Source organism: Daucus carota, chromosome 2 (assembly GCF_001625215.2).
Source record: "Daucus carota subsp. sativus chromosome 2, DH1 v3.0, whole genome shotgun sequence".
NCBI lineage: Eukaryota > Viridiplantae > Streptophyta > Magnoliopsida > Apiales > Apiaceae > Daucus > Daucus carota.
The window spans coordinates 31091300-31116648 of NC_030382.2; the positions used below are offsets into that span (position 1 = coordinate 31091300).

At 34.4% G+C, this 25349-nt stretch overlaps 3 protein-coding genes and 1 long non-coding RNA gene across 8 annotated transcripts; 2 read left to right on the forward strand and 2 right to left on the reverse strand.

Moving 5' to 3' along the window:
• The first annotated feature begins 1335 nt into the window (after window positions 1-1335).
• LOC108205810 (phosphatidylinositol 4-phosphate 5-kinase 6) lies at window positions 1336-7484 on the forward strand. Its single transcript, XM_017375892.2, has 3 exons — window positions 1336-2483; window positions 5801-6059; window positions 6744-7484. The coding sequence occupies exons 1-3, from the start codon at window positions 1528-1530 to the stop codon at window positions 6960-6962; spliced, it is 1434 nt and encodes a 477-aa protein (XP_017231381.1). The 5' UTR covers window positions 1336-1527; the 3' UTR covers window positions 6963-7484.
• A 679-nt stretch (window positions 7485-8163) lies between these two features.
• On the reverse strand, window positions 8164-11226 carry LOC108206841 (large ribosomal subunit protein eL43). Its single transcript, XM_017377257.2, has 5 exons — window positions 11093-11226; window positions 10457-10496; window positions 9157-9245; window positions 8464-8546; window positions 8164-8377 (listed from the first exon to the last, which is right to left on the reverse strand). The coding sequence occupies exons 1-5, from the start codon at window positions 11093-11095 to the stop codon at window positions 8314-8316; spliced, it is 279 nt and encodes a 92-aa protein (XP_017232746.1). The 5' UTR covers window positions 11096-11226; the 3' UTR covers window positions 8164-8313.
• A 2363-nt stretch (window positions 11227-13589) lies between these two features.
• Window positions 13590-20464, forward strand: LOC135150609 (uncharacterized). 5 transcript variants are annotated; one of them, XR_010288765.1, is made up of 4 exons: window positions 13590-13727; window positions 13802-14289; window positions 18665-19128; window positions 19258-19801. It is a non-coding gene; the product is annotated as an uncharacterized LOC135150609 (long non-coding RNA). The 5 variants fall into 5 exon arrangements; XR_010288766.1 differs by adding an exon at window positions 20369-20464 and having other exon boundaries at window positions 13602-14289; window positions 19258-19381; XR_010288767.1 differs by having other exon boundaries at window positions 13602-14289; window positions 18665-18916; window positions 19020-19128; window positions 19258-19804.
• Window positions 14608-17795, reverse strand: LOC108209963 (beta-amylase 3, chloroplastic). Its single transcript, XM_017381182.2, has 4 exons — window positions 16495-17795; window positions 16074-16284; window positions 15864-15974; window positions 14608-15675 (listed from the first exon to the last, which is right to left on the reverse strand). The coding sequence occupies exons 1-4, from the start codon at window positions 17031-17033 to the stop codon at window positions 14893-14895; spliced, it is 1644 nt and encodes a 547-aa protein (XP_017236671.1). The 5' UTR covers window positions 17034-17795; the 3' UTR covers window positions 14608-14892.
• Window positions 20465-25349: the final 4885 nt, after the last annotated feature.

A 25349-nucleotide genomic window follows, 5' to 3' on the forward strand; every position in this document is an offset into this window, starting at 1 on the left:
ATTATATTTAAAAAGATATTAATATACATAAGGAGTGTTTTTAGTATATGAAACTGTTTAATAGCTATCTACATGTTGTAGACTTTTAGTTTTAGAGGAGAGTACCAAACCAAAATTTTGTACGACTACAAATTATACCTATGTTGGCTTTTTATAGTATAGTATAGATATATTGTTTTAAAAGTCTTTTAATATAATTTTAATATTTAAATATTTATAAGGAAATATATTTTTGGAATAAATTATGGAATTTTATGCTATATATATCTTAAAAAATATATAAAAATTTGTAAAAAATGAGAAGGAGAGAATAATTTATGTTTTCCAATAGCATATCCAACGCTGGATGCCAAAAGCTAACATAAAGAATTGAGAACACATATCATTTTAGGGTCCTGATCTCTGATAATTGGTGGTCAGGAACCACATATTTTCAGGGGCATTGGATCTATATTTCAAAATTCCACATTAAAATTTCATTTTTCCAGTCTCTTAAAATACAAATACCATGGTAATAAAACTGTGTGTTAGACAGCGGTGAGGACCAAAACCCATCGTTTTAACTGACATTTTATCTATAAACCAGGGTAACAACATCTACGGCCATAACGAGTCGATCTAAGACGTTGGATACACCGTACGGCAGTAGCAGCAGTTGAAGCTTGAAAGTACAAGTTATGGTTAGTCTTAGTGACACTCATACACAAGTTGCAAATATTTTACTCCTATTAACCAACAAGAGCAGTGGCAAATAAGTAAATTCATGACTCCTACATCCTAATTTATCAACGGGTTAAATATCAAATTGGTCACTGAAGTGGAGATCATATGTCACTTTGCTCATTAATTTTATCGGGATCTCATTTCAATCATTAAAGTCACAATAAATATCAATCAAGTACTTCCAAAATTCAGTTCAAAGAGTAAAAATATTATTTAGAGAGTTTGACACATTATTTTTGAATACTACCACAACCAATTAAAAGGTTATGGCTTCTAGTATTTATGACAATATATTCAGATTTTATCAATTTTATTTAGTATTTATTTTTAATTAAAACAAAAAAAATGTATTAATATAATAAAAAATAAATAGTAAATAAAATTTAAAAAATCTAAATATATTATCATAAATAGTAGAAGTCATAACTTTTTACTTGATTGTAGTAGTATTCAAAAATAATGTGTCAAACTCTATAAATAATATTTTTACTCCTTGAACTGAAATTTGAAAATACTTAATTGATATTTATTGTGACTTTAATGACTGAAATGAGATCCCGATAAGATTAGTGAGATCAGTGACCACTCTGATATTTAACCCATTTATCAACTTTATAATCAAAACTGGCACCTTGTCTTCATCTTCTTCTTCTTCCCCTCCCCTTTGATACTTAAAAAGTAAAACAAACATACATATAAATCATCACAAGCTAAACTTATTAGCATCTCTGTAAATGCTGCTGCAGCATCACAACAACTCAGAGATTGATATTTGCAGAGAACCCAATTTGAAATCACTCCAAGATGTTTCAACCCAGAAAACCCCTGACTATTCAAATCCCACAAGATGTTGATCATGATCCACTTCCACCCCAACAAATCCACATCAAAATCAACAAGCCACTTATTTCAACACCCCACAAAAGATCTCCTTCAACTATTTCTTCTCCTCATCACCATCACCATCATTTTAAAAACACCATCATCTCTCCCAAATCCACTTCTCTTCTATCTTCTTTTTCACTTGTTGAAACCCTTTTAGCTACAAAGACTCTAGCTTTAAGGCTTGCAACTCACTCCTGTTCTTGTTGTTGCTCTCACTGTCTTCTTAAGCTTCCTCTAAGGATTTCCTTTGTTCTTTTTCTCCTGCCTTCACTTTTTTTCTTCTCTTCAAACCATTACTTTGCCTTCTTGCTTCATTTTCTATCTGTAGTACTCTTCTCAATTGTAATTTTTATTTTACTTAATGTTTATACTCCCATCCCATTACTTCTTGCTAGGTCTTTTCCTCTAAAGTTGTCATCTTTAGCTTCAACTCCACCTAAGAGGCTTAGCTCACCAGTTGTTTGGTCAATTGGGTCGAAACCCAAATCGGAGAAAAGGCCAGACACAGCTTCTTGGGTACAAGTTCATAAGAATGGGGATGTTTATGAGGGTGAATTTTACAAAGGCAAGTGTTCTGGAAGTGGGGTTTATTACTATAACATGAGTGGGAGGTATGAGGGTGACTGGATTGATGATAAGTATGATGGATATGGTGTCGAAACTTGGGCAAAAGGGAGTCGGTATAGGGGGCAATACAGGCAGGGTTTGAGACATGGATTTGGGGTGTATAGGTTTTACACTGGGGATGTGTATGCCGGGGAGTGGTGTAATGGGCAGAGCCATGGGTGTGGAGCTCATACTTGTGAAGATGGGAGTCGTTATATCGGGGAATTCAAATGGGGTGTCAAACATGGATTAGGCAGTTACCATTTCAGGTAAAGATGAATTGCATCTGGATTTAATGAATGTGGATATCTATGTTGTGTCATTGTTTCATTTTAGTGTTGATTACTGCTAGTGCAAATTGCCTAATCTTATAAAGAACCTCCTTTTTGTTGTTTTGGTCGATAACCAGAAATCTATATAATGAACAAATATGTTGGGTATATATTAAGGTTCTCTCAACTCTTTTTGTACTAAGAAAATGTACTCAAATTATTATAGATCATGCAAGCTTCCTTTTAAATATATTGATTGTAAAATTATCCTGCTAGATATTCGATAGAAGAAAAAAGACTAATTAGTTTTATTATCCTAAGCATGAATTCCATATCTGCACAATCATGTGTCCTGTAAAGTCATCAATCTTTTTAGGAAATTTCTCAATGGTACACTTCTAGTTTTGACTTTTCCAAATGGTACACAAAATGTTTTTGGCTTCTGATTGGTACACTTGTACTATTCTAACGTTCTGTGCCATACCCCTCCCGTCAACATCTGTTAACCAAACGTTAAATTCTCCATGAAAACAGCATAAACATGACAAGAAATGTAAAAACCAACCAAAAAAACAATAAAAATGATCCAAAAGATTCATCCACACCAACTGCCTTAGCCAACTCAACCAAAACCGACTCCGGCTTCCCAATCCTCACCACCAAATCCGATCCTTTCGCCTGTAAATTCTTCCTCAAATCCGACAGAGAGTCACTCAAAAATGTAACTCGATACGGGCCAGTCTTATCAAACCCACATACATAGACTCATTATTAGCAGCAGTGAGACACTCATTGTCAACCCTGAGATCATTTTGAAACCAAACAATCGAAGCCCTCCGTAACCCAGCAGCATTCGAAGGCTCAGATGGGCATTTAGGGTTCAGGAACAGTATATTCTGTAAAGGGGTTGGAGAGACAGTGGACTTAAAGAACGGCTTCTAAGGAGAGAGAGTGGAGCAAGAACTAGAGAGAAAAACATCGTAAAGAGCAGAGATTGGAGACAGGATTTTGACTCTAGACAGATAAGACGAGAAAAGGGAAGTGATTTTAGGAGGGAGGAAGAAATGGGTAGGGAGAACTGAGAAGAGAGATAGTGTAATTAAAGCAATTGGGAGAGAGTGTAATTGAAGCGATTGGTTTTACATTTCTTATCATGTTTATGCTGTTTTCATGAAGAAGTTAACGTTTCATTAACAGATGTTGACGGAATGTTGAGAATAGTACAAGTGTACCAACCAGAAGTCAAAAACATTTTGCGTACCATTTGGAAAAGCCAAAACTAAAAGTGTACCATTGAGAATTTCCCATCTTTTTATAAACACTTTGATTTTCTCCCATGGATGTTATATTATGGCTATCTGATTGAGTGTAACTAGTTTTAAGAAAGTACTTTACCACTTTAAGATTTCATTTTTCTTCTTAGTTCATTAGTTCACACAGAAATTATCACAAAACTCACACTCAACCATATAAAGTCTTGCATCTTCTCTATTCAGTATTCACCCAAACTATACTTATTTCTCAACTTGGGTGAGAAAACGGTGCAACCTTAGTTGCTATTCCAAGTATATTTTCTATAAGAAGCTTAAATGGGAAGGAAATTGTGGTGGTTTGGAATATCTAGTAGGAGGCAGGCGCAATGTTTGGCCACATTCGTAAGAGGCAGGTCCGCACCTGGAGGAGGGATGAGAGTTTTTATAGAAAGGCCGAGGAGGAGATTCCAAGTGCTTAGGAAGTGACATCTTTAATCTCACTGCGAACATAAACGTATATAGTCTAAAGAAGTAGGATGAGGGTAGCTGATTTTAGTATAAAAATGAGAGGTGCTACAATAGGGAGTATTGTGGTCAGTGAACCTGGGTTTTGGTGGTGTAGGGTGCTTTAGACATTATTTATTCTTTCCCAGTGATTTTAGGATAAATGTTTATATGCTTTGTATTATATTTTGCAATTGTCTCATCTAATTATGTCAAGCTCTTATGTATATGTCCCTTGTTAACTGGACTTGGCCAAAGTGTCCAACATGTTTCTGGCCTAAATTAAATGTAGGAGTGTCCATAGCCATGTCCGACTGTTGAGTGTCCGACACGAGTACTCGGGGCAAAATGAAGAGTCGGGGTATCATAGCTACTTTCCTTCTATAGAAAGCTCTTATCACTGCACTTTGCACTATTCAAGTAGGAGGTCTTTGTAGAAATAATCCTTCTATCCTTATAGAGTTAAGTTAGGGTCTACGAATGAGATACATTGGGTATCATTGGTCTGGTTTGGTTTTTATATGGGAAGAATCACTAGTATTCATGTGGCTAGTTGTCTTGTTGCTTGGACTGTTATTAATCACCATGCTTGTCCAGCTAAAAATATTCAGATGCAAAGTGGCATCTGAGCCAAGAAAACGCTATAAGCCATGTTTAGATTACATCTTTGTTGCCTGATTACATAGTGCTGCCCCAGCACTTATTTCAAATTAAAGCTGTTCTTTCTTACAGTGCTTATTACTTCTTTGGACGAAGTAAGCACTAGTACTTCTTTAACTAAATTCATTCTTCAGAGTTCTGTAAAAGCTGAGAGTGAAAACTTTTTATTTCAAAAAAGGATAGATTTGAACAACATAACTCTGTATTTATAGAAGTATACTATATCATATACCCCCTCCATCCCAAATTAGACGAGCTAGTTTACTTTTGGGTCTGGGCATATAACTTAAGGTGCATTGACCGCATAGCTCCATAACTTATTTTAATATTTTTCTTTCTATAAATAATAATTTAAGTATGAAATTTTATTTGCAAAAGAAACTTACAAAAATAAATTATGGAATTAAGCGGCCAGTACACCTTAAATTGTGCGCCCAAAGTCAACTATCTCGTCTAATGTAGGATGGAGGGAGTATCTTGCAAGAAGTACCTCCTGTGTTTAAACTATTTGTAGCTGTGATTCATTTTTGGTTTAAAATATATCGTGTTGTTTAACAAAAAAATATATGTTAAACAATTTTAACTAAACATTTTATTCCTAATGACAAAGCACGAAAAAATCTTTATAGATGTGACTAAGATTTCATTTTAGGTTGGTTGGTAAAAGATACTCTAGATATGCACTCCAATTATATTTACCGAGCCTTTTTATTTTCAATGATGTGCATATACTTTTCAATCATTGATTAAAGGGTAATATAGTATATAGTACTTGCAACATTAGACTTTCAGGGGGAAAAAAATCCTCAAAATCTAAGGCTGATCCTTGTGAATAGTAGTTTATAAACCTATTCTTTAATTTAATTTTTGTTGATATCTGTGCTATATTGTATGCAGAAACGGGGATGTATACGCTGGAGAATATTTTGCAGACAAAATGCATGGCTTTGGAGTTTACAGATTTGCACATGGACATCGATATGAAGGAGGCTGGCACGAGGGGAGAAAGCAAGGGCTTGGCTTGTACACTTTCAGAAATGGGGAGACTCAATCAGGTCATTGGGAAAATGGAGTTCTCAACATTTCAAGCACTGCAGGATCTCCTCCTGGATCTCCTTCCACCGTCAGTGATTCAAGAGTTTTTAATGCAGTTCAGGTAATTATATTAAAATCCAGTATGAATTTTATTTTTTTTCCTGCACCACATGTCGCTTTGTCACTAAAGTAGGTGCATGTCCCATGGCCAAATTCCACAACCCCCTAACCCCTACAGAAAAGAATGTCAATTTCTATGTTTTATGCACTTGTTGGTAGCAATTTCTCCATTGCATAATAGATGTTTGTTTTCTTTAGTGAAACACAAAGTAGTCAATCAGCAAAAAAGATTAAAAAAGACATACGAAGTACTAGAGTGATATTTTGAAATTAATGAAGTTCATCTCAGAATAAACTTGTAGCCATTGCTGTAAGATTTACTTCATTGTGCCTGAATCATATGGCATCATTTCTCTGTTCAGACATTCTGCAAATTGGATGAGTTGCCGAAAGTATGGCATTGGGTTACAAGTTTGGTCCACGTTATACTAACCTGTATTAATATCATGTGAGATGTGGCTCAACTGCACATCTATTTCAGCTAGAATGTGCAGTCATTCTGTAAGATATATTAAGACAGCTAGTAGTGATCGATCAAGCTTCTCGTTTCAATTCAACATTATTTTGTTTTCACCAATTGGTTTGCTGTGCTTACGTCATATCAGTTAAAAAGGAAAATGCTCATGTAACACCCAACCTTCAGTGACTTGCTACTTATACTATCTGCTTTGGTTTTTACCATCAGGAAGCAAGAGTTGTTGCTGAAAAAGCAGCTACTGCCGCAAAGGTCGAGGAAAAGGTAAACATAGCTGTTGCTGCAGCCAACAAAGCAGCCACCGCAGCAAGAGTAGCAGCTGTAAGGGCGGTCCAAAACCAAATGCGGCCGCAAAACGGCAATGTGGATATAACAGTCCCAGTTATACGAGGAAACAATGATAATAGAAAACAGAAATATGCTGTCTAATTTCTTGACCTAGATTTCCATGTTGATCTTTTCCTTCTCACAACTTCAAAGTTCCTCGGACAAAGAAACAGAATGGCTTTAGATGAACCCTCTTTTTTGCTGATAAAGAATTCCTGATGATGTGAGGTACTCACTTGGAACCACAATCAGTCGAATGGCTGATTGAGGAGCAAGATTTTCGCCCTCCTTTTCGGGTATAGATCATCTTTGTCAATGGTGAATGTCCACAAGTAAAGCACTAGCACTCAAGTGCTTGAGAATAGTTTAGATTTTCTATTTTACTTGTTAACCCTCCTTGTATGCTGCATATGTATATATTTGAAGTGTAACGGTGTGCACTTGTACCAACAGGATTAGAAATCAAATACAGAGAGGGTTCTATGTAAAATCTGAATGGTGCTCCCCTCTTCTAAGATTGTCTGTTTTCTGCGATTTAATGGTCTGTGTTGGCAGAATGTTTTATCAAGTGACAAATGGAAGTGGTAGTCATAGACTTTCACTGCAAGTGCCATTTCTGCATTATTCTAGTCCCACTTACCCTGAGCAGGACACATCTAACCTTACTAGGGCTGACCAACATGACCTATATGTCACCGAAACCGATCAAAATTGTATAAAATCGATTGTATACTCTAAAAACACTGAGCCATCTTTGTTTCTAATTTACATATTGGATTCTGCGGTTATAGTACTCCCTCCGAGATATTTCAAAACGGAGAGAGCAGAAGACTAATTTACGCATGTCAGAAGGCAGAAGCTATAACTAATAGGCATGTCTTCATGTTGATATCTGTGTTACTGAAGCCATAACCATGTTCTCGATTTTTGTTGTCTTGAACCATGGATTCATCACAATCCGCTCTTCCCAGTTGGTTTTTCTTAAAATTAAAGTTTGAAAGCATTTCTATTGTCACCAGAGATAAGTTGGAATGCGATGGATATTCTTAAGTGGGTATGGCGACCATTTTCCTATACTATCAAAATAAACATGTAAGCTAAGTTGTTAGAGCATCCCTAACAAATAAAATTGTCAGGTAAAATGATGTAAAATACTGTTTATGTAAATTTGGCATTACCCAGAAGACAGGAAATTTATACTGTTGGGCAGAAGCAAAAACTACTTTGGGCTCTTCAACAAACTGAAGCAAAAATATACGAAGGTGCCAAATTAAAGGCAACTGCAAAGCTAAGGTCACCGATGTTAGCAATATCAAATTCAATATTGTCATCCAATTATCTCCATTGCATAAGTAATAAGTATCTGGAACCCAAACAAAATTGTTGATAATAACAACCATGTCTTCATACAAGACTATTGGGAAAAAACATCAAATTAAACATCATGCTATCTTCAACTCTCAGTTTGCTCCCTCAACCGCCTAATTGTGCTCCGAACTGTCACAGCAGCAGCGGTGCTGTTGCAAATAATTGAGACATAAATGATTAGCGAAAACTTGCAGAGTAAATAGAAAGATACAAAAAAAGACAAGAAGATTATTACTTCAAGGTGTATGCACCCCCAGCTTTGACTTTGCCACAGTCCTTGCAACCCCATATTCCAACTGCCTTTCTCTTCACTGCATACTGCAATTTATACAGAAAACAGTCAAACCTATTATTTAGAAAATAAGTAATAATGTATGAGAATGAATATTTGCAACACAAAAGATCATCTCCAAGGGTCTCCTAATTGGCTCCTAAATATAATATAAATAATGTAACTCCTAGTAAGTTAGTACACTTTAGAGATTTGCCAACTCCATTTATACTTTATAGTCATTCTCTATTTCATGTTTTACTCATATGTGAACTAAGAGAGAAAAGTATGGATCCATAAGACGAATGAATTTTTATAAATAAAAAATAAGTTAAAAGCCATGTGAAGGTTCCTAAAAGAGAAGAGATAGAAGAGGCTCTTAAGTTTATATAGAGCCTCGAAGAGTCTCTTGGAGTTCTATGACCAAGGCTCTATATTTTCTACTTGAGAGCTCATATAGAGAGCCTCTTAATGATGCTCTAATATAATTAATCAAAACAAGCACCTACTGTTACTTGGGTACACATTCGTTACTTTTTTAATTTCTAGCTGCACACAGAATTTTTACACAAGGCAGGCTGAAACCTTATACTTGCAGCATACAAATTGTAGAAGGAAAATTGGACAAAAACTAGTTCAGCTAAAATTGCACAGTACCTTGCCACAAAATTCACAGAAGTATCTGCTGTGCTGTGATACTTCCATCTTTTTGATTTGCTTCCTCAGACTGGCACCATAACGGGTACCTGGACCAAATAATAGAATTAGAAACTTCCCATACAATGAGACAATCATGTTTTGTAATACATCACAATTAACAAACAATGATCTTGATCTTTTGAAGCAACTAAACACCAAAAACAGGAAGCAATGATCCACTCGTATATATGGAAACACTATATGGCACATAAAAGCAACTCCAATGGGCTCCTCTAACAAGCTCTTAACTCTAAAATTTAGGAGGATATGAAAAATTAGAGCTCTAATGAGCTCCTAACAACTCTTTAAAAAATTAAGAGCTCCCTCTCTCTCTTTTCTTTTAAAGAGCATCTAGGTGCTCCTAACTTATTTTCATTGAATAAAAAAATCACTTCCTTCTATTCCTATTCACTTCTCTCTCCAACTTTTCTCCCAAATAATAATAAAATATGAGTTAAGAGCAACTATAAAGAGTAGCATTGGACCAAATAATAATAAAATATGAGTTAAGAGCAACTATAAAGAGTAGCATTGGAGCTCACACGTTATTCAATGTACTAACTCACTAGGAGCCACATTTTATATTATTGTTTAAAGAATGATTTAGGAGCATCATTGGAGATGCTCTAAGACATTACAAACATGAACTAGCAAGTACCGTCTTGAAGGACATAATGTATGTTTCTGAGCTTAATAAAGATGTACTCCCTCCGTCCCAGTCATTTGTATACAAATGGCTGGGACACGGAGACCAAGAAATTGGGTAAGAAATGAGTAAAATTAGATAAAAAGTGGGTGTAGTGGTGGGACCCATTTATATTTAATAATAGATTTGAGATAGTGGAGGAAATTAGTGGGTGTAATAGTGTTTATATTATTATAGAATGGAGATAGTGAAAGAAAGTAGTTGGTGTAATGATTTTTTATATTATAAAAGTTTACTACTTTTGGAATGTATACAATTGATGGGACGTCCCAAAAAGGAAACTATATACAATTCATTGGGACGGAGGGAGTATAGAGGATGCAGAAAATTCTTAGACTAGAATTTTTTTAAAATAAAAATAATGTACATTAGCACACATGATAGGTTAGTAAAAATTAGCATCTCAATAATAATTATATGGACACTAAGATGAAGATATGATATACCACTATTCAGTCCACATTAAAGTTAAAGGCAGCGTTCAACATTAACAACTAATAACATAACACTGAAACAGAGAAAAACCAGGGAAAAGAAAAACTCATCACTTACCATACTTGCCAACAATACCAGCCTTCTTAGTCCTCTTGGTCTGGAAGAAAGAAAGAGCAGATGTCAATATACATTTATAAATAAAGTGCAAGATGAAGAAAGGTGAGGCTAAATATCAAATAAGAAACTCACTGTTACAAAAGTCGGTACAACAAAAATGAAAGCAAGTATCGTAATGATCACTGGTATAATAGACTATATACAACTGACAAATACAAGAACACTACTCGATTGAAATTTAGTTAAATCTATATTGAACTATAATTAAGTTAACAACTCCATTATAATTAAGTTATCAGCTACATACTTAAAAATCTCTAATTAGATTATCAATAAAGTGGAATGTGAAGATTTTTTGAAACTAGCAGCAAGAGCAACCATTAAAATATGAGCAAATATTCAAACACTAACATAAATCAACACAATAGTTGAAAACCCAAATAGAGAATGTAAACACAATGCACCATATAAATGCACACATCAAAAATTAAAATTAAAGAAAAGAAAGAGAGTTACAAAAAACAAGAATTAAGAGATTATAATTATGATACATTTTTAATATAAATCAACGATATAATTATGTGTGAGTGCATACAGGAGAGGGAGGGAGGGAGCTGAGAGAGAGAGAGTTTTTACCATTTTAGCTGAATTGCAAAGAAAGGTCGCCGGAAATGAAAAGAGGAGTGAAAGAGCGGCTGTTGCTGCTAATATACACAAGCTCACTTTTAAAACCCTAGATTTGTTTCGAGGATATGGACCGGATCGGGTTAGACTTTGTATTTAGTTAGCCCACAATCATAGCACTATGCTGCTTCTATCTACTTTTTCTTTTTTTTGGAAACTTTCAAAAATAAATCATTTTTCCAAAAAAATTAATAATATATATTTTTTTCAAGAATAAGCGACTTATTTCATAAATAAAAAATCATAAATTATTGAATATTTTATAATATGTATATATATATATGTATGTATGTATGTTAAAAAAATTGCGATATATATTTTTATTTTCATAAAAAAGACAAACATGTTTTACATAAAATGTAAATACTTTTTTTTTTACTTGTTGTTTAACTAGTTATGATTTTTTTATATTATGTGGGTATTTTGCAAACTTAACTTATTGCTTACTTCGAAGAGAAGTTGCTTCAACTTATTTATGTTTTGAAAATAGAGTCTGAGCGGGTTGTTTATTTCAAGAATAGGTTGGATTCAACTAATAATATTTTTTATGTTATAACTTGGAAAGAAATCTCTCCAAACGTTGGAACATAACATCACTCTTCCACTTGAGTTATCTTAGAGCGGCTTCAACACTTCGTGTTTGAGTGTCTTGGTCCACGAGAAAGCAAATATGGCCTGGCCATATTCAAAACTAAGCGTTGGAACAAAATAAAGAAAGTGGGCGTGCCCAGTAAGTTGACCACGACCAGTTACTCTGCTTTGATTAATTTATTATTACTTCTTATTTCTTTTCACTGCTGCCTGCGCTATATGAACGGTCATATGAACGTTACTTATAAAAAGGTAACGTATATACTTTTAACAGATATTTACTCCTATATATAATCACCTCATTATTCATATTTTCTATTTCACAAAAATTTTAATTTTTCTCTCTGAAAAAATGAATCCAAATAATCCCCCTCCTCCAAATTCTCAAAATCCAAACCCTCAATTTCCATATCCATATCCAAATTCTTGTTTTTCAAATCCACAAAATTTTAATTTTACTACTCAAGCCCAAATTCTCGACCCCCATTTTCACATTCTCAAGCTTCTCAATTTTCATTTATGTATCCTCAAAATTCTCCTTATCTATTCCCGTTTCCTCCATTTTCAAATTCATAATTTGAAACCAAACAATCACTTATCAATATTCAAAATTCTCCAGATTCGAAAGTGCCAGCCTTTGGTAACACAAACTTTGTTGATCTAAATGATGATTATGAGGAAACAGAAGATGTACGTGAAAATACTAGCCACTAGACGTGGGTTGAAGATAACCTCTTAATAAGTGCATGGTTGAATGTGTCAATTGATCCACTAATCGATGCTCAAGAATTTATTGAAGAGTTTTGCGATGACACTAAAAGCAATCATCGACTCGAGCTCTTTCAAAAAGTATATGGACAAAATTCATCATCCGGTAACTAAAATCATCTTCCCTCCATCACTGATACTTTGCATGCTCGTCAAAATTCGATTTCTCAATATCTTTCACTTTTACATCATATTCTGCCTAGTTTTCTTCCAACAAGGCTATCCTTTGCTCGTCTGTGATCTGTCTTCTCAAGAAAGAATTATTTATATCTCTATCTTTTCTATAGTGATATTCGCGCAACGGCTAGCCTACTCCATATATTACTTCAGTGCGGGTTTCATCCTTAGTCGACACCCAATGTTTACCATGTCTTGATTCTGGATAATGTAACAACCGCATCTCCGCAACAAACTTCATCTTTCTCAAATCCTTTTCCGCAACAATTGAAATCTCGCCTTTCGTTTTCTTCAGAACCCCAATCTTCTATCCCCTCGCCTGCCTTCTCGATCGTTTATGCTTCCCCATTTAGAGCTTTGTTGTATTGGCCGGTGTCAAATGTGTGTGTGCGCGATTAATTCTGTAGACTAATTAACAAATACTAACACAGGATCAAGAGAGATAGAATAAAATGTTGCGAACTCAGGCCAGTCATTTTGCAACCAGACCTCGTCTTGTTTTCTCACCACATGTAATTATATAACATTACATATATAGAATTTTGTTGATACATAACGAAAGTTGAAAAGTTTGCGATATATATATATATATATATATATATATTATTTCATTTCATTTCATTAATTATATTAATTTTACAAAATAATTAAAAAATAATTTAAAATAAGATGATAAATATAAAATACAATTATATTACAATATCAAAAAAAAAAAAATAACAGCTTGGGTCGCTCGTGTATAGGCGACCTCTACTGAGCTGAAAAACAGTAAGGGTCGCTTGGGGCTCTGGCGACGTATAATGTGGAAAAAAAACGAGCTCGAGTCGCCCGAGTTTATAAGAATTAGGCTGATTAGTTTTGAAAAATCGAACGGAAGCTAGTTTATTTTTGAAAAAGACTATCCAGGCTGGTTAGAAAGGCAAGGGAGCCGATTTTGGTCGCTGGATACTTGTACGTAATTTAACGATCCGTGATAGCCATATTCTCAAGAACAGTTTACACTGATCCAAACAGTTGCCACCCCCGTTGTATTCTCAGCCGTTTCCAGCTGGTTATTTCATCTTTTTGTTTTTAATAACCTTGTTTCTTTTTTGTCACCTAAATCCTAATGTGTGTTTTAATCAGGTCTGGTTTCATGTTTGGGAGAGAATCAGCTCGTAAAGAACTTGGTCATAATCATTTCCCTCCGCCGGAACGATTCCACTTCCTCATCTCCCTCCCGCTCATGACTCAACCGCTAAACTCCCTCCCTCCCTCCCTCTCTCTCTCTCTCCCCCCCCCCTCTCCTCCCTCCCCTCCCTCTCGCTGGAAAAAGTTCAAATTTTGGGATAATGCTAATGTTTAATCACTCAATCGAGACAGTAACTCGCTAGTTAACAATTGTTTAGAGTTCTGAGCACCATTTCACATGTGAGATTGAGAGAAGGATGAGCGAATTGAGTGACTGAGTTATAGTAGTGTTTCTAGACTACCCTTTGTTTTGACTCTACTAATTAAAAAAGTCTGTGATTTATTACTCACCATAGCACATGTCATTGCAGCGAGGTTACAGGAAAGCCTTGGTTTTCACAAGACGCAGTGCATTTTGCGCTAAGACAATTACTTTGGAGGAGGTATGCTTAAAATCTTGATTTGTTCAATTTTGTTATTCATCTCATTGCGATGTGGTTCTGGCTTGGAGCTGACTATGAAGATGTAGTTAGAATTTTCCTGTTATCGATTATGATAAATAAGCGATTACCTATTGGGAACTGAGAAGCATTGTCTGAGGAATAAGTAGATGCACCCATAGGGTATTCACATCAGCAATTACGAATTTGTACTGATTGCTATGACAGATGTTAAAGGCTACGACTTAAGTATTTTAACATTTTTAAGCCTAAACCAAAGAGAATTGATCAGCACTAGTGAAGGTACTTTAATCATAAGAATGATTCTGTAAATAATAAAATATTTATTCCTATATTTTTTCATGGGTAAAAAAATCCCCATATTGTTTGCCATATGCACAACATGATCAGGATCAATATTACAGCATCATCTGGACTAGGTTACTTTTCTAGTCATGAAATCGATCTGATTTCTTCTAATTACACATTTGTAAATTTATACCACTTATAGTCTATGATTTATTCTATGTCTGTGATGCACGTTCCATGATGCTGCTCTATAGTACACTACACTATGCATCATGGTACATGAATATACTTGTAAATTCACACAAGGGCAGCTTCCTTAGATTGCTCATTCTTTTCTTTGATAAATCGGACATAAAGATCTGTCCTAGTCGTGTCAACTTCTGGTAATCTTGTGTCCCGCCCACCTTCTTTCATGCTCTTCACAAACTCCACCATATTTCGCCAGTTTTCTGCTTCAAACAAGTTCTTGTTCATCCTAAGATAGGTAAATGCGCTTAGTGCATTTCCAGAATCTGATCTACTTGTTGCTAGAACTTGTGAGAATGCTCCCCCGTCATACCTCTCTAACGCATTCTCTCCTGCGAGCTCTGTTCCTGCAGCTTTGGTTGCCATCTTTACTTGGCGAACTAAGCCTTCGGGTGAGGCATGCTCTGGCTGCTCTCTATCTCTCATCTCCATGCAAGTAAAGTTTAATACAACTCCATGGTTACTCAACATTCGTGCTAGTGGAAGGTAACCATCATGATGTCTTGTATTATAGTAGCCTGCTGTTAGTTCTGCTGCATGAGATCTGGTTCTGTAGTGCCAGTGAATTCCAGCTATTTTCCCAGATAGTTTAGCTCCAGTTCCTTGAAATACTCCTCGAGCAGCTGATAGAATTTTATCACCATGCTCAATAAGCTTTCCTGAATACCATTCAAGAAAGAATTTCCCGTATTCAGTGTTCCATGTTCCATCCTTCTTAAAGAATCCGGTATCTTCTGGAAATTGATTGTAGTGGCCAGAATCATGAGGACCACCTTTTCCCCAGTCTTTATTTCCTGCTGCCTCAGCTGATGCTTTTAGCGAAGCTCTCATGTACTGTTTGAACATTTACTTTCATATTCAGAATAAGAATTCTAACTCATACTTTGATTGTGATATTATAGTTCTACTTTGCCCATGGGAAGAGCTAAAATTATTCAGATAGGTGTAAGTATTTACTTCCGCTAAACATAGGTTATCATCATTGATTAAGATACTTGAGCTTTGGATGCAAAATATGTTACCTTATCATAGCATTGAAATTCTCCAATTCCGGGAAATTTCCAAGTTCCATTACTCTCTGGGTAAGCTGGATATCTCAGCTCTCCACATGGACCCATTCCGACTTGAATTTCCTGCAGTGAATAAGGTCTGGAAATTTTATATATGCACTTGGGAGAATATCTAGTTGCTAATGACTTTTGTTGTGAACCTACTACAGTATTAATTATTACCTCTATGACATTTCCAAGATAGTCCTGGAACCTTTCACGGAAGTTCCTCATGTAGTCAGAATAGACCTGAATCGGTGTTCTTCCTCTAAGCACTGGTAGTGAATCACAGCCCAAGGAGATATACTCTGGATTCCTCCTCCCAGATCTGTCTGTGTAGACAAGATCAGGATTCTTGCTCATTTCTTCAAGCACCCATGGGGGTAAAGGAATGCTAAAAGAATAAATAAATTTTAGTTTATATATTATCTACTAGCTAATTGCTTCAATTACTCATAATCTGACTAATCATAATGTGAATTTGTGAAATTGAACCAAATACCTTGCTAGAAGAATATATCCTAGCGGTCCTTGTTAAGCATAAGTATTTTCATAGAAAGAAACTTGTATGTATGAAAACATCATAAATAATAGCAGTCTGTACCTGCAAGAGTCGCCAACGTTCCCTCCACACTGGTGAAAAGACATGACAACTTGGAGCTTCAAGCCATGTCGTTGAACCAGATTAACAAGCTCAGCATACCCTTCCCAGTTGTACTTAAGAGGTCCATCTTTTTCTACCAAGCCCCACCAAGCATCAACCATTACACCTTCTACCCCTGCACTCTTTAAGGCCATTAGACTAGCATTCATTGCTCTTGGCTTGTTCAAGTTTCCCCCAATAGTGACTGTGTCAAGTGGTAGCATCACAAAAACAGGTACCCTTGAATCAGTTTTCTTATGTGGCCGAGACGGCCTGTGAAGCTTTTCAATTTGCTCGTCATTTCTTCCCATTTCAAGAGGAGAGATCCTCTCCCGAGAGTGTTGCCTGGCTTCTTGCATCGAATTTCTTATCCGGAGACCTCGTGTCTGCTTGATTTGTGCAAAACAAACCATGCCAGATGAAATTTCATCTATATTTTTTGTATTTTTAATATCCTTAATATTAATGAAAGAAGTTGAAGAACGAAGTGTTAACGCCATCGGATGTTTTGAAGAGATAAGAGAGATGTGGGAATGAATGAATGTGATGATGTTTATTTATAGAAAAGTTTGGACTGTTGTTTTGGATTATGAACTTCTGTGGGCTCTACAAAAACTAAAAAGTGCGTAATTTCTAATCTGTCGGCTTACCTTTTCAAAGTCTTCATGTTTGAAGTTTCAGACACTGTTACACTATCTTTTAAATGCAGGGACTATGAAAGTATTTCTTAAGTCAAGACACCTCATTTTATTGCATTTCAAGCAACTTAAAGTAGATATAATCAACTTTGTTCCTGTGTCATTAGAGTCACTAATCTGCTGCATCTGGAATTGATCATTATAAGGATTAATACAACTGAACTTCAAGAACATTGATCATGTACACATGTGGCCATGTTCTACAATTATTTATGCAATTATGAGATAAAATGATTAGTGATTTGCATATCAAGCATAGCAAAAAGAATATTAGGTAGGCTACTTCTTACACTAAATGTTCTCAGCCACATCTATTGTGATAATCATTGTGTGGATTTGTTTGAACACCGTCCAAACTTACAAATTTGCTCCCTGGTCTATGCCTTACCAAGACGTTAGAAATATGTGGATGACAAAATATTTAATTCTTACTTCTCTTGAATTTTGGTTTCTTTTAAGAGAAGAAAAAGGGTCTCCATCATATTTCCAGAAAGTACTTGATTTACTAATCGCTTGCTTGATAGACTCCACTAGAATTGTAAGCTTGATTAATGCCGTGTGGTCCTCTCCTTTACAGGACATGTAGCTTATATATATATATTTCTACAAGTCTTTAAAATTTTGAATGGTAGAGATATTTTCCAATCAATTTTGTGGGAAATGCCTTGGCTGTAGATGCGGTGTTTTCTTAATCATCTTCTATCATTTTACTATGCATTACGGATTTACAGATAATTAAATATAGACAGATTGTATGTGGGTTGGGTTCTTTGTTATTTTCTCATAACTTACTTCTAGATAAAGTGGTTTGTGAAATATTTTTTTTGCTAGATGAGTTTAGTGACATTGTTTCTCATGATACTTATTTAACTTTTAGGCTTTTTAGCTTTTATGCTGGAGATGAATATCCTAAGCAATCTTTATTGATTAGGTTTTCAGCTTCTCTATCATACAGCTTCTATCATGCACACAAGATAAATTCTCTGTAGAATCACAAGTTTGAAGCACGGCATAGAAAATAGTGTATGGATTAGAATGATATATGGATGAGATTATCCTTGTACCAGTAGATTGACCGAGTTTAAAGTTATTGGCTGCTTAATTTCCTGTTTTCCTTTTCCTCTTTTGCAATCTTGATGGTGATTTGCTATTTGTATTGTAATGAATTATTGTGAGAATATTTATTGCTCATGTTGCCAAAGATGTACCTATATATTTGAATTTGCATATGCTAGCTAATTGTTAATCAGAAGAAATTCATTTATATGGTCTGCATAAGTTTATGCAAGTAGTCAGTTTCTTTTTCTTTTTTTCTTTTTGCACTTGTATTTTCGAATAAAATTCTGACCACATGAAAACAGTTGCCGTTTCTGCCTAATGCATCAGTTCATATATTTCCATAATAGAAATAACAGAGAAAGTCTCATGTGCAGGCTTCAACTTGCTTAAAAGAGGCCGCTAATAATGACTTGTGAATATTGTTTAGCTCATGCTTAAAGATTGTGCTTCTGTTAGTGAAGGACTTGAGCAAAACAGTTCTCCCTTGCACACAAACACATGTAATAATTGGATAATAACATCTATAACTTTTCCCTGAACTGCTCCTCCATTTCATACTAAAGCATACTTTGATATATCGGAGTTGCAGAAAAAAGGGGATAGTAGCTACCTGAAGCGCTCAGGAAGTTGGTCGATGAAACAATTAGCAATTTATATTATCTATATTTCTGCAGACCATGATAAATACTCTTGATGCCATATTGATCCTTGATCTTCGTTATTGTATAGGTTTATGTATCTTGGCTCTTGCTATTTTGATTTTTTGTGGTGGATATTTAGATCTTATCTCTTTTGCTACCAAATACATTTGAACTTTTGCTCAAGTGGGAGATTGGAGGTGTGTTTGATTAGAGGAATCTTATTTGAACAAAATACTGTTTTTTACATAATAATAGGGGCCAAGTGTTGTACCCTTATACGACATTGCTTACACTTTTGAATTGTACTATGGTCATTTTTCTCACAGCCATTCGTTCTGCGAGGCACACATCAGATGGTGACTCAGCTGGCCAGGGTACACATCAGCGGAGGATTAGGCTGGAGTTCATATGTGGTTTTGCAGCTTCCAGGATGCTGACCTACAATGAAAGGTAACAACCACTGGCTGCTGGCCTACTCAAATCTTTTGTTCCTTGTTTCCACTTCAAATAAAAGGGAGAAGAGGTGGCCCCGGTGGGGATCACATTTAGTTTTAGTAGTAAAAGTTAAGAGTATGTTGATGCAATGGGGCGGTTTGTTTACCGGAAGCAGCTTTTGCTTGAGACTTTTGCTTTTCCTGACCCGTTTGTGTAAATAAGTAGAAATACTTTTAAGTAATTGAGAATGCTAGCTTTTGTCTCAAAGCTTCTAATTCTTTCTAAAAACTTTATCAACTTATTTACATCTCACTTTTACTCCATTTTTTTAATTTAAGTAATAGTTTCTTTTAAACTAAACCAAACGGCTCCTATCGTATGAGAAATGAATGAGGATTCCTACTCCAGTGTTGCTGGAAACTCTGACGCGCAACTTTTCTTCAAAACATAATTGCCTCTGAATCTATCAAGTCTGGGTCTAGTACCTTATCTTAAGCAAGCAATCCGGCTAACTTGATCCAATTTAGCCCATCATTATAATCAAATTTATTGGAGTGCTCTGACGATCGATGTTATAATGACCAAAACAAAAGGTAATCTGAGATTTAATAATATTGATTTTCATCGTAATCTACAAAACTATACTCCATCCGTTTCTCTCATTTATTTACACCTTTTTTTTTTGCATTGCACAACACGCATTTTAATGCACATAAAACATAATTTCATAATATATTTTTTTTGAAATTTTTCTTTATTTATTGTATAAAAGTTTAGATAGTAAATAATCATTCAAAAGAATAAAAAATCAAAATAATTTATCAAATTATATTTTATGAAAATATTAGAATGCATACCGAGCTCCGTCCCCCAATATAATACGGAGGGAGCAGCATACAACTCCAATGTGTACAAAATCATAAGTTCAGAACAACAAACATGTAAATGAACATAAGCAAATCAATTTTAGTTTGTTCTATATCTTCCATTTTTTTTTTACAGGGGATTGTACATGCTAGAAACCTACAGAATGATTTATTGGTTACCAAGAATATTTGCAAGCTGGTTAAGATAAGCCAACGTGTTAAACGACACTACAAATATCTCTGATATTGCAAAGAGATATTTTGTACAATACTTTATTCCTTTTGTATGAAATATCAAATATATGTGAATAAAGTTAATATGTTGATAATAACAAATTTAACCTTATGTGATCTGCAACCATCCGTTTCGGATATGCTCTTTCCTATCATATCCATTTCACATGCAATTAGCTTCTTCTCGACAGTTATATGAAAATATTAGATTAACATTCGACTAAATATCTCTTTATAGGGAGATATTTTTGATAGCTGTGTTAAAATTGAGGAATTATTGATATAATTTAGAATTGAAAAATAATTTTTGATATTGAAATAGCATTATATCTCCCGTGATTGATTTCAATTTTTGTTCAAAATTAACAACTTCCACATACATCTCACTTTTAAATATATATAAATCTAATTAAATTTCAGAGAATCCCCCTTTAAGTACTTTCTTATCCATATCTCTCTATTATAACTATATCTTTATTTTGTTTAATATGGTTTAATATCAATAGATTATAACATTTTTTAATTTTTACGCAAGATATTAGATATGATGAATTTTAGTTTTTGTTTTTATATTGTATAATACAAATATAAAAGAAAATATTGTACACGGCAACATTATACTTCTCCTGTCTTGTGTACACAAAACAAGGAAGCTCGGTAACATTTGTCATCACATAACACTTTAATATTAAATAATAATTATTATCTGCTCAAATGCTCAACAACATTTGTCATCACAGTAACACTTTAATATTAAATAATAATTATTATATGCTCAAATCATCCACCAAGAGATAATTCAATTGAATTAAGATTTTGTATTTGTAAGAAGAGTAAATGACAAAGTGGTAGTGAGGTTTGGCGAATTTTACAAAATTGTGGTTGGATTTCAAAAACTACAAAATGGTGGCTCGACTTGACCTCCACATTTTAAAATGGTTGCGGTCGTCTATCTCCGTTAGTTTTACAATGTTAACTCCAAAATATTTAGAAAAAGAAGAGTAAAAATGGGTTAACAACGGTCATTAACAAGAGTAGGGGTAGTCATTACAAAAGCCCGAGAAAAAACGCGTCTCTTACTTCCCTTTAACTAAAAAAGCCTTAACCCCTCTTTCAATCAAACATAATCTTGGAACGAAATCGAAGATAATGGAGTGGTTCGTGCGCCCCCTAAGTAAATGCACAAATATGGTTTGCACGAGTGCCCTGACTACAAAGGTAACCGCTTTTTAATCTGAATCTCTGTGATCTGAATTAGTATACGTGTATGCGTGCTTAGTATAGTATAATACTAATGTTGTGGTCCTTAATCTGTTTTTATGTCCCCCATTGTTTTGCTTGTTTGCCCTAATTTAAAACCCTATTTACTTGTTTGTTGCGTTGCAGATTATCCTTCTTTTTTTATTATAAAAATGTATCACGGTGGTCATTTTGAGAATGAGCACAACAAGTTTGTTGGGTATAAACTCGATTACTTTGATGTCTGTAATGTGGATTTGATGTCGATGTTTGAGGTAGCAGCAATGGCATCTGAAGCTATAAGTCGTAAGTCTGCGGGTGCTGATATGTATATTAAAACCCCAAATGAGGGTATGGAATGTGTTGGCAGGTTAAAAACTGATGCTGATGTGTTGCTCATGACTGGGTTGATTTATGATAAAGTTCAATATATAGAGTATTGCCTATTGGTAGTTCTTGTAGAGCCCCTTGCAGTTGAGGGATTGCCTTTAGGAACTCAAACAAACAATGAGAATGTACCTATTATAGATGTTGATGAGGTTGACAACTCATCTAGTGCACTTCACAGTACTAGTGAGTCAAGCGATGTGAGTTCAGGAGTAATGTAGACCAACCTAGTGGGGTAAAAAGAAGAGCGTCAAGTCTATTGGGAAGAAACCAAAACCTAGGAAGAAGAGTGCGAAGAAGCCATTTGTTAACAGTGATGAATGTGATGCCTCCTTACTCCACTATCTCCACTAACCGTTACATAAACAACAAAGAAAAATACAAACACAAGCACCATACGAAGTCTCCGTTTTCTATTTTTCATCTTTTTTACCTCAATTAACTTCTTCTCATTTTCGGCTTTCATGGATCTTAACCTTCTCAGTAGGCCTGGTATAACGACTTTGACTCGATTGCAGAGGGGAGCATCTACCCATTTGAAAAAGCCACATCCACCATTGGAGCAATTTCTGAAACGACGACCAGCATTTGCATCTGTCGAGGCCACCCTTTCTGCTGCTATCATGCCACAATGGCAGTAATCCATGCCCTCTGCCTTGTTCCTCTCAGATTGCTAGGTAGAAATGAGCTTCTTCTAACATATTATGCCTCTGTTTAGTGTGTGTATATATATATATTGCCCTTGCTAATGACCGTTGTTATACCCTAAAACCCCTTTTTACCCTTCCTTTTTTAATTTTTTTGGGAGTGAACGGTGCAAAACTAACGGAGATATATGGACGGCCGCCATCATTTTAAAACGCGGAGGTCAAGTCGAGCCACTATTATGTAGTTTTTGAAATCCAACCATCATTTTGTAAAATTCGTCAAACCTCAGCCACCATTTTGTCATTTACTCTTGTGTGAATTAAGTAGTCATTAGCAAATGTATTCTCTTATCCAAAACAATTGGACTCAATTCAGCTAAGATGTTCTATGAGTAATTTTTATATCAGTTTCTAGGTGACTTGAGGTCAGAATTGAAGTTACATTTGATCGATTCATATGAAACTTCAATTTATACTGTGATTACTTTTTTGCTAACTAATTAATGGGGAAAGCAAACTCGCTCTTTGTCAGTTTATAATTCGGTTGCACGACTTTGCACTACATTCATTTTAAATTAAAATGACTGAGCTCGAGACTCTAGCTGCACTGAAGGGGTACTCTTTATGTGTTAACCTTCTGTAAAATAAAAAAGTGTCCATTGTCATGGATTGAAACTAATCAGATCCGGCCCGGCCGGCCCAACCCCCAACATTTATCAAACTAGGTTTTAAGCTGGGTTCGACGGCACAACAAGAATTCAAAAAGTTGTATTATGATAATTTTCTATGTAAATTCACAAATATATGAATATCATATTAAATATTATATAGACATAGTCAGAATATTATATTACAAACTATATATGATTAAATCATATAATTTAGTGTATGCACGTAACAGCCCAAATTGATTGGATAATAAATATTTGAGGTCTTTATAAGGCACAATTAAATAACTACTCGGTCTGTCTCATCGAGTAATACTCCCTCCGTCCCTTTTGAAAAAATAACGCATCTTAAGAAAATGTTAGGTGGATATCTTGTTTTCATACATATCCTCAATAAATGTAATGAATTAGATAGAGTTGTGTATATATATATGCTAGTCAAACATTGGAAGTTGTTACATTTTGAAAAAACATACAAAAAGTTGCTTTGAAAAGAGAAGTGGACAAGTAATTTGGGACAAAATTTTTTTTCAAAAGGGACATGTAAAAGGTGACGGAGGGAGTATATATTGGTACATGCATTTTCATGTTTTTATATTTTATTGTTCTATAATTTATTTTTAAAATTTTATTTTTTTAATAAAAAATTAATATTTAATTTTTTTAAAAAAAATCTTTAAAATAAATTATGAAACAATACATTATAGGAGTATTAAAGTCCATATCGAACCGTTATAAAATTGAATAGGACCTGGAATAGTATACATCAGTATTCCCTCCATCCCAATTTAGATGAGTTTTTTGCTCATTTCACCCATATTAAGGAGTATTAATTGATTCTTTTTTTTTCAATCTATGCCCATATTTATTGTGTTGATTTTTTATAATATTAGTTAGATGGTACATTGAAAATAATAAATAAGCAAGGATAACAATGGAAGATTGTTGATAAAAGTGCATTGAAAAGAGAGAGGCTCAATTATTTTGGGATAAAAGAATTTCTCAAAAGAATCATCTAATTTGGGATGGGGGGAGTTTATGGGTTTGAGATTTTGGTGCATTGTCGTTTCTATAGTTTGAAAGTTAAAGTGGATAGATTGGATTTCTCAATAAAAACTGAAAACTTACCCCAACATTTTCGAAACTAAAAACAGCGCTCAAGTTAGTATATGTTTTAATATTTTTTAGATGAGTCAGAATTGAACCCGCGACAGCAAAAGATGAACCCATCATTTGGGCTATCCAATCTATTTCCGTACATTTTTGTTTCACTGTTTGACACACACTTTGATGTTTCCGTAAAATATCCTTATGTACTTATTATTAAATATTTTATGAATAAAAAGTTTAAATACTAAAATTTTATTTGAAAAAGAAAAATTTTAAAAAAAGTTACAAAACTATACTTTACAATAACATTAAGGTACATGTCGTGTCCACGTTCGTCAATATATATAATCCAGAGAGTCGAGAGAGTAGTTTTTATTTTTCATAATTAGAATTCAAAATTTAAAAAATTATTAAAAAATATGATGCAGTTATTTATGAGCCGCCACCTCTAATTGCACAAAATTTGAGAATGAAATCGCATGTGAATAAATCAAACTCGTACAAAATATTCTACAAATGATATTTGAAATAAGTAATTAATATTATTTATAGCTTAATTTAAACAGATTTTTATAAGTTGTTACTGTTGTCGACTTATCTATCTGTTGGAGCCGTTTGGCCTAACTTAAAAAAAATTACTTATTACTTAAAGTAAGGAAAAAGATTATAAGTGATAAGTGAACTTAACTTATAAATCATTAAAAGTGTTTGGATAACTTAACTTACAAGTCAATTGAGTGTTTGGTAATTTAAATTTTTAAATTTTAAAAATAATTCAAATTACAAAAATACAAGAAACTTCATTGATAAATTAAATTTATTACATATTAAA

Bases quoted from the DNA above. Each gene is read 5' to 3' on its own strand.
- LOC108206841 (XM_017377257.2), bottom strand. The intron at 8,547-9,156 runs GTACTGTGCAAT...TATAAATTGCAG, and splicing joins TCTGTGAATTTTGTGGCAAG to TATGCAGTGAAGAGAAAGGC. The intron at 8,378-8,463 runs GTAATAATCTTC...TATTTGCAACAG, and splicing joins GGGGGTGCATACACCTTGAA to CACCGCTGCTGCTGTGACAG.
- LOC108205810 (XM_017375892.2), top strand. From the start codon at position 1,528: ATGTTTCAACCCAGAAAACCCCTGACTATTCAAATCCCACAAGATGTT. The intron at 2,484-5,800 runs GTAAAGATGAAT...TATTGTATGCAG, and splicing joins TTAGGCAGTTACCATTTCAG to AAACGGGGATGTATACGCTG. The intron at 6,060-6,743 runs GTAATTATATTA...TTTTACCATCAG, and splicing joins GAGTTTTTAATGCAGTTCAG to GAAGCAAGAGTTGTTGCTGA.
- LOC108209963 (XM_017381182.2), bottom strand. From the start codon at position 17,033: ATGGCGTTAACACTTCGTTCTTCAACTTCTTTCATTAATATTAAGGAT. The intron at 15,975-16,073 runs GTAATAATTAAT...TATTCACTGCAG, and splicing joins ATCTTGGAAATGTCATAGAG to GAAATTCAAGTCGGAATGGG. The intron at 15,676-15,863 runs GTAACATATTTT...ATGTTCAAACAG, and splicing joins AATTTCAATGCTATGATAAG to TACATGAGAGCTTCGCTAAA.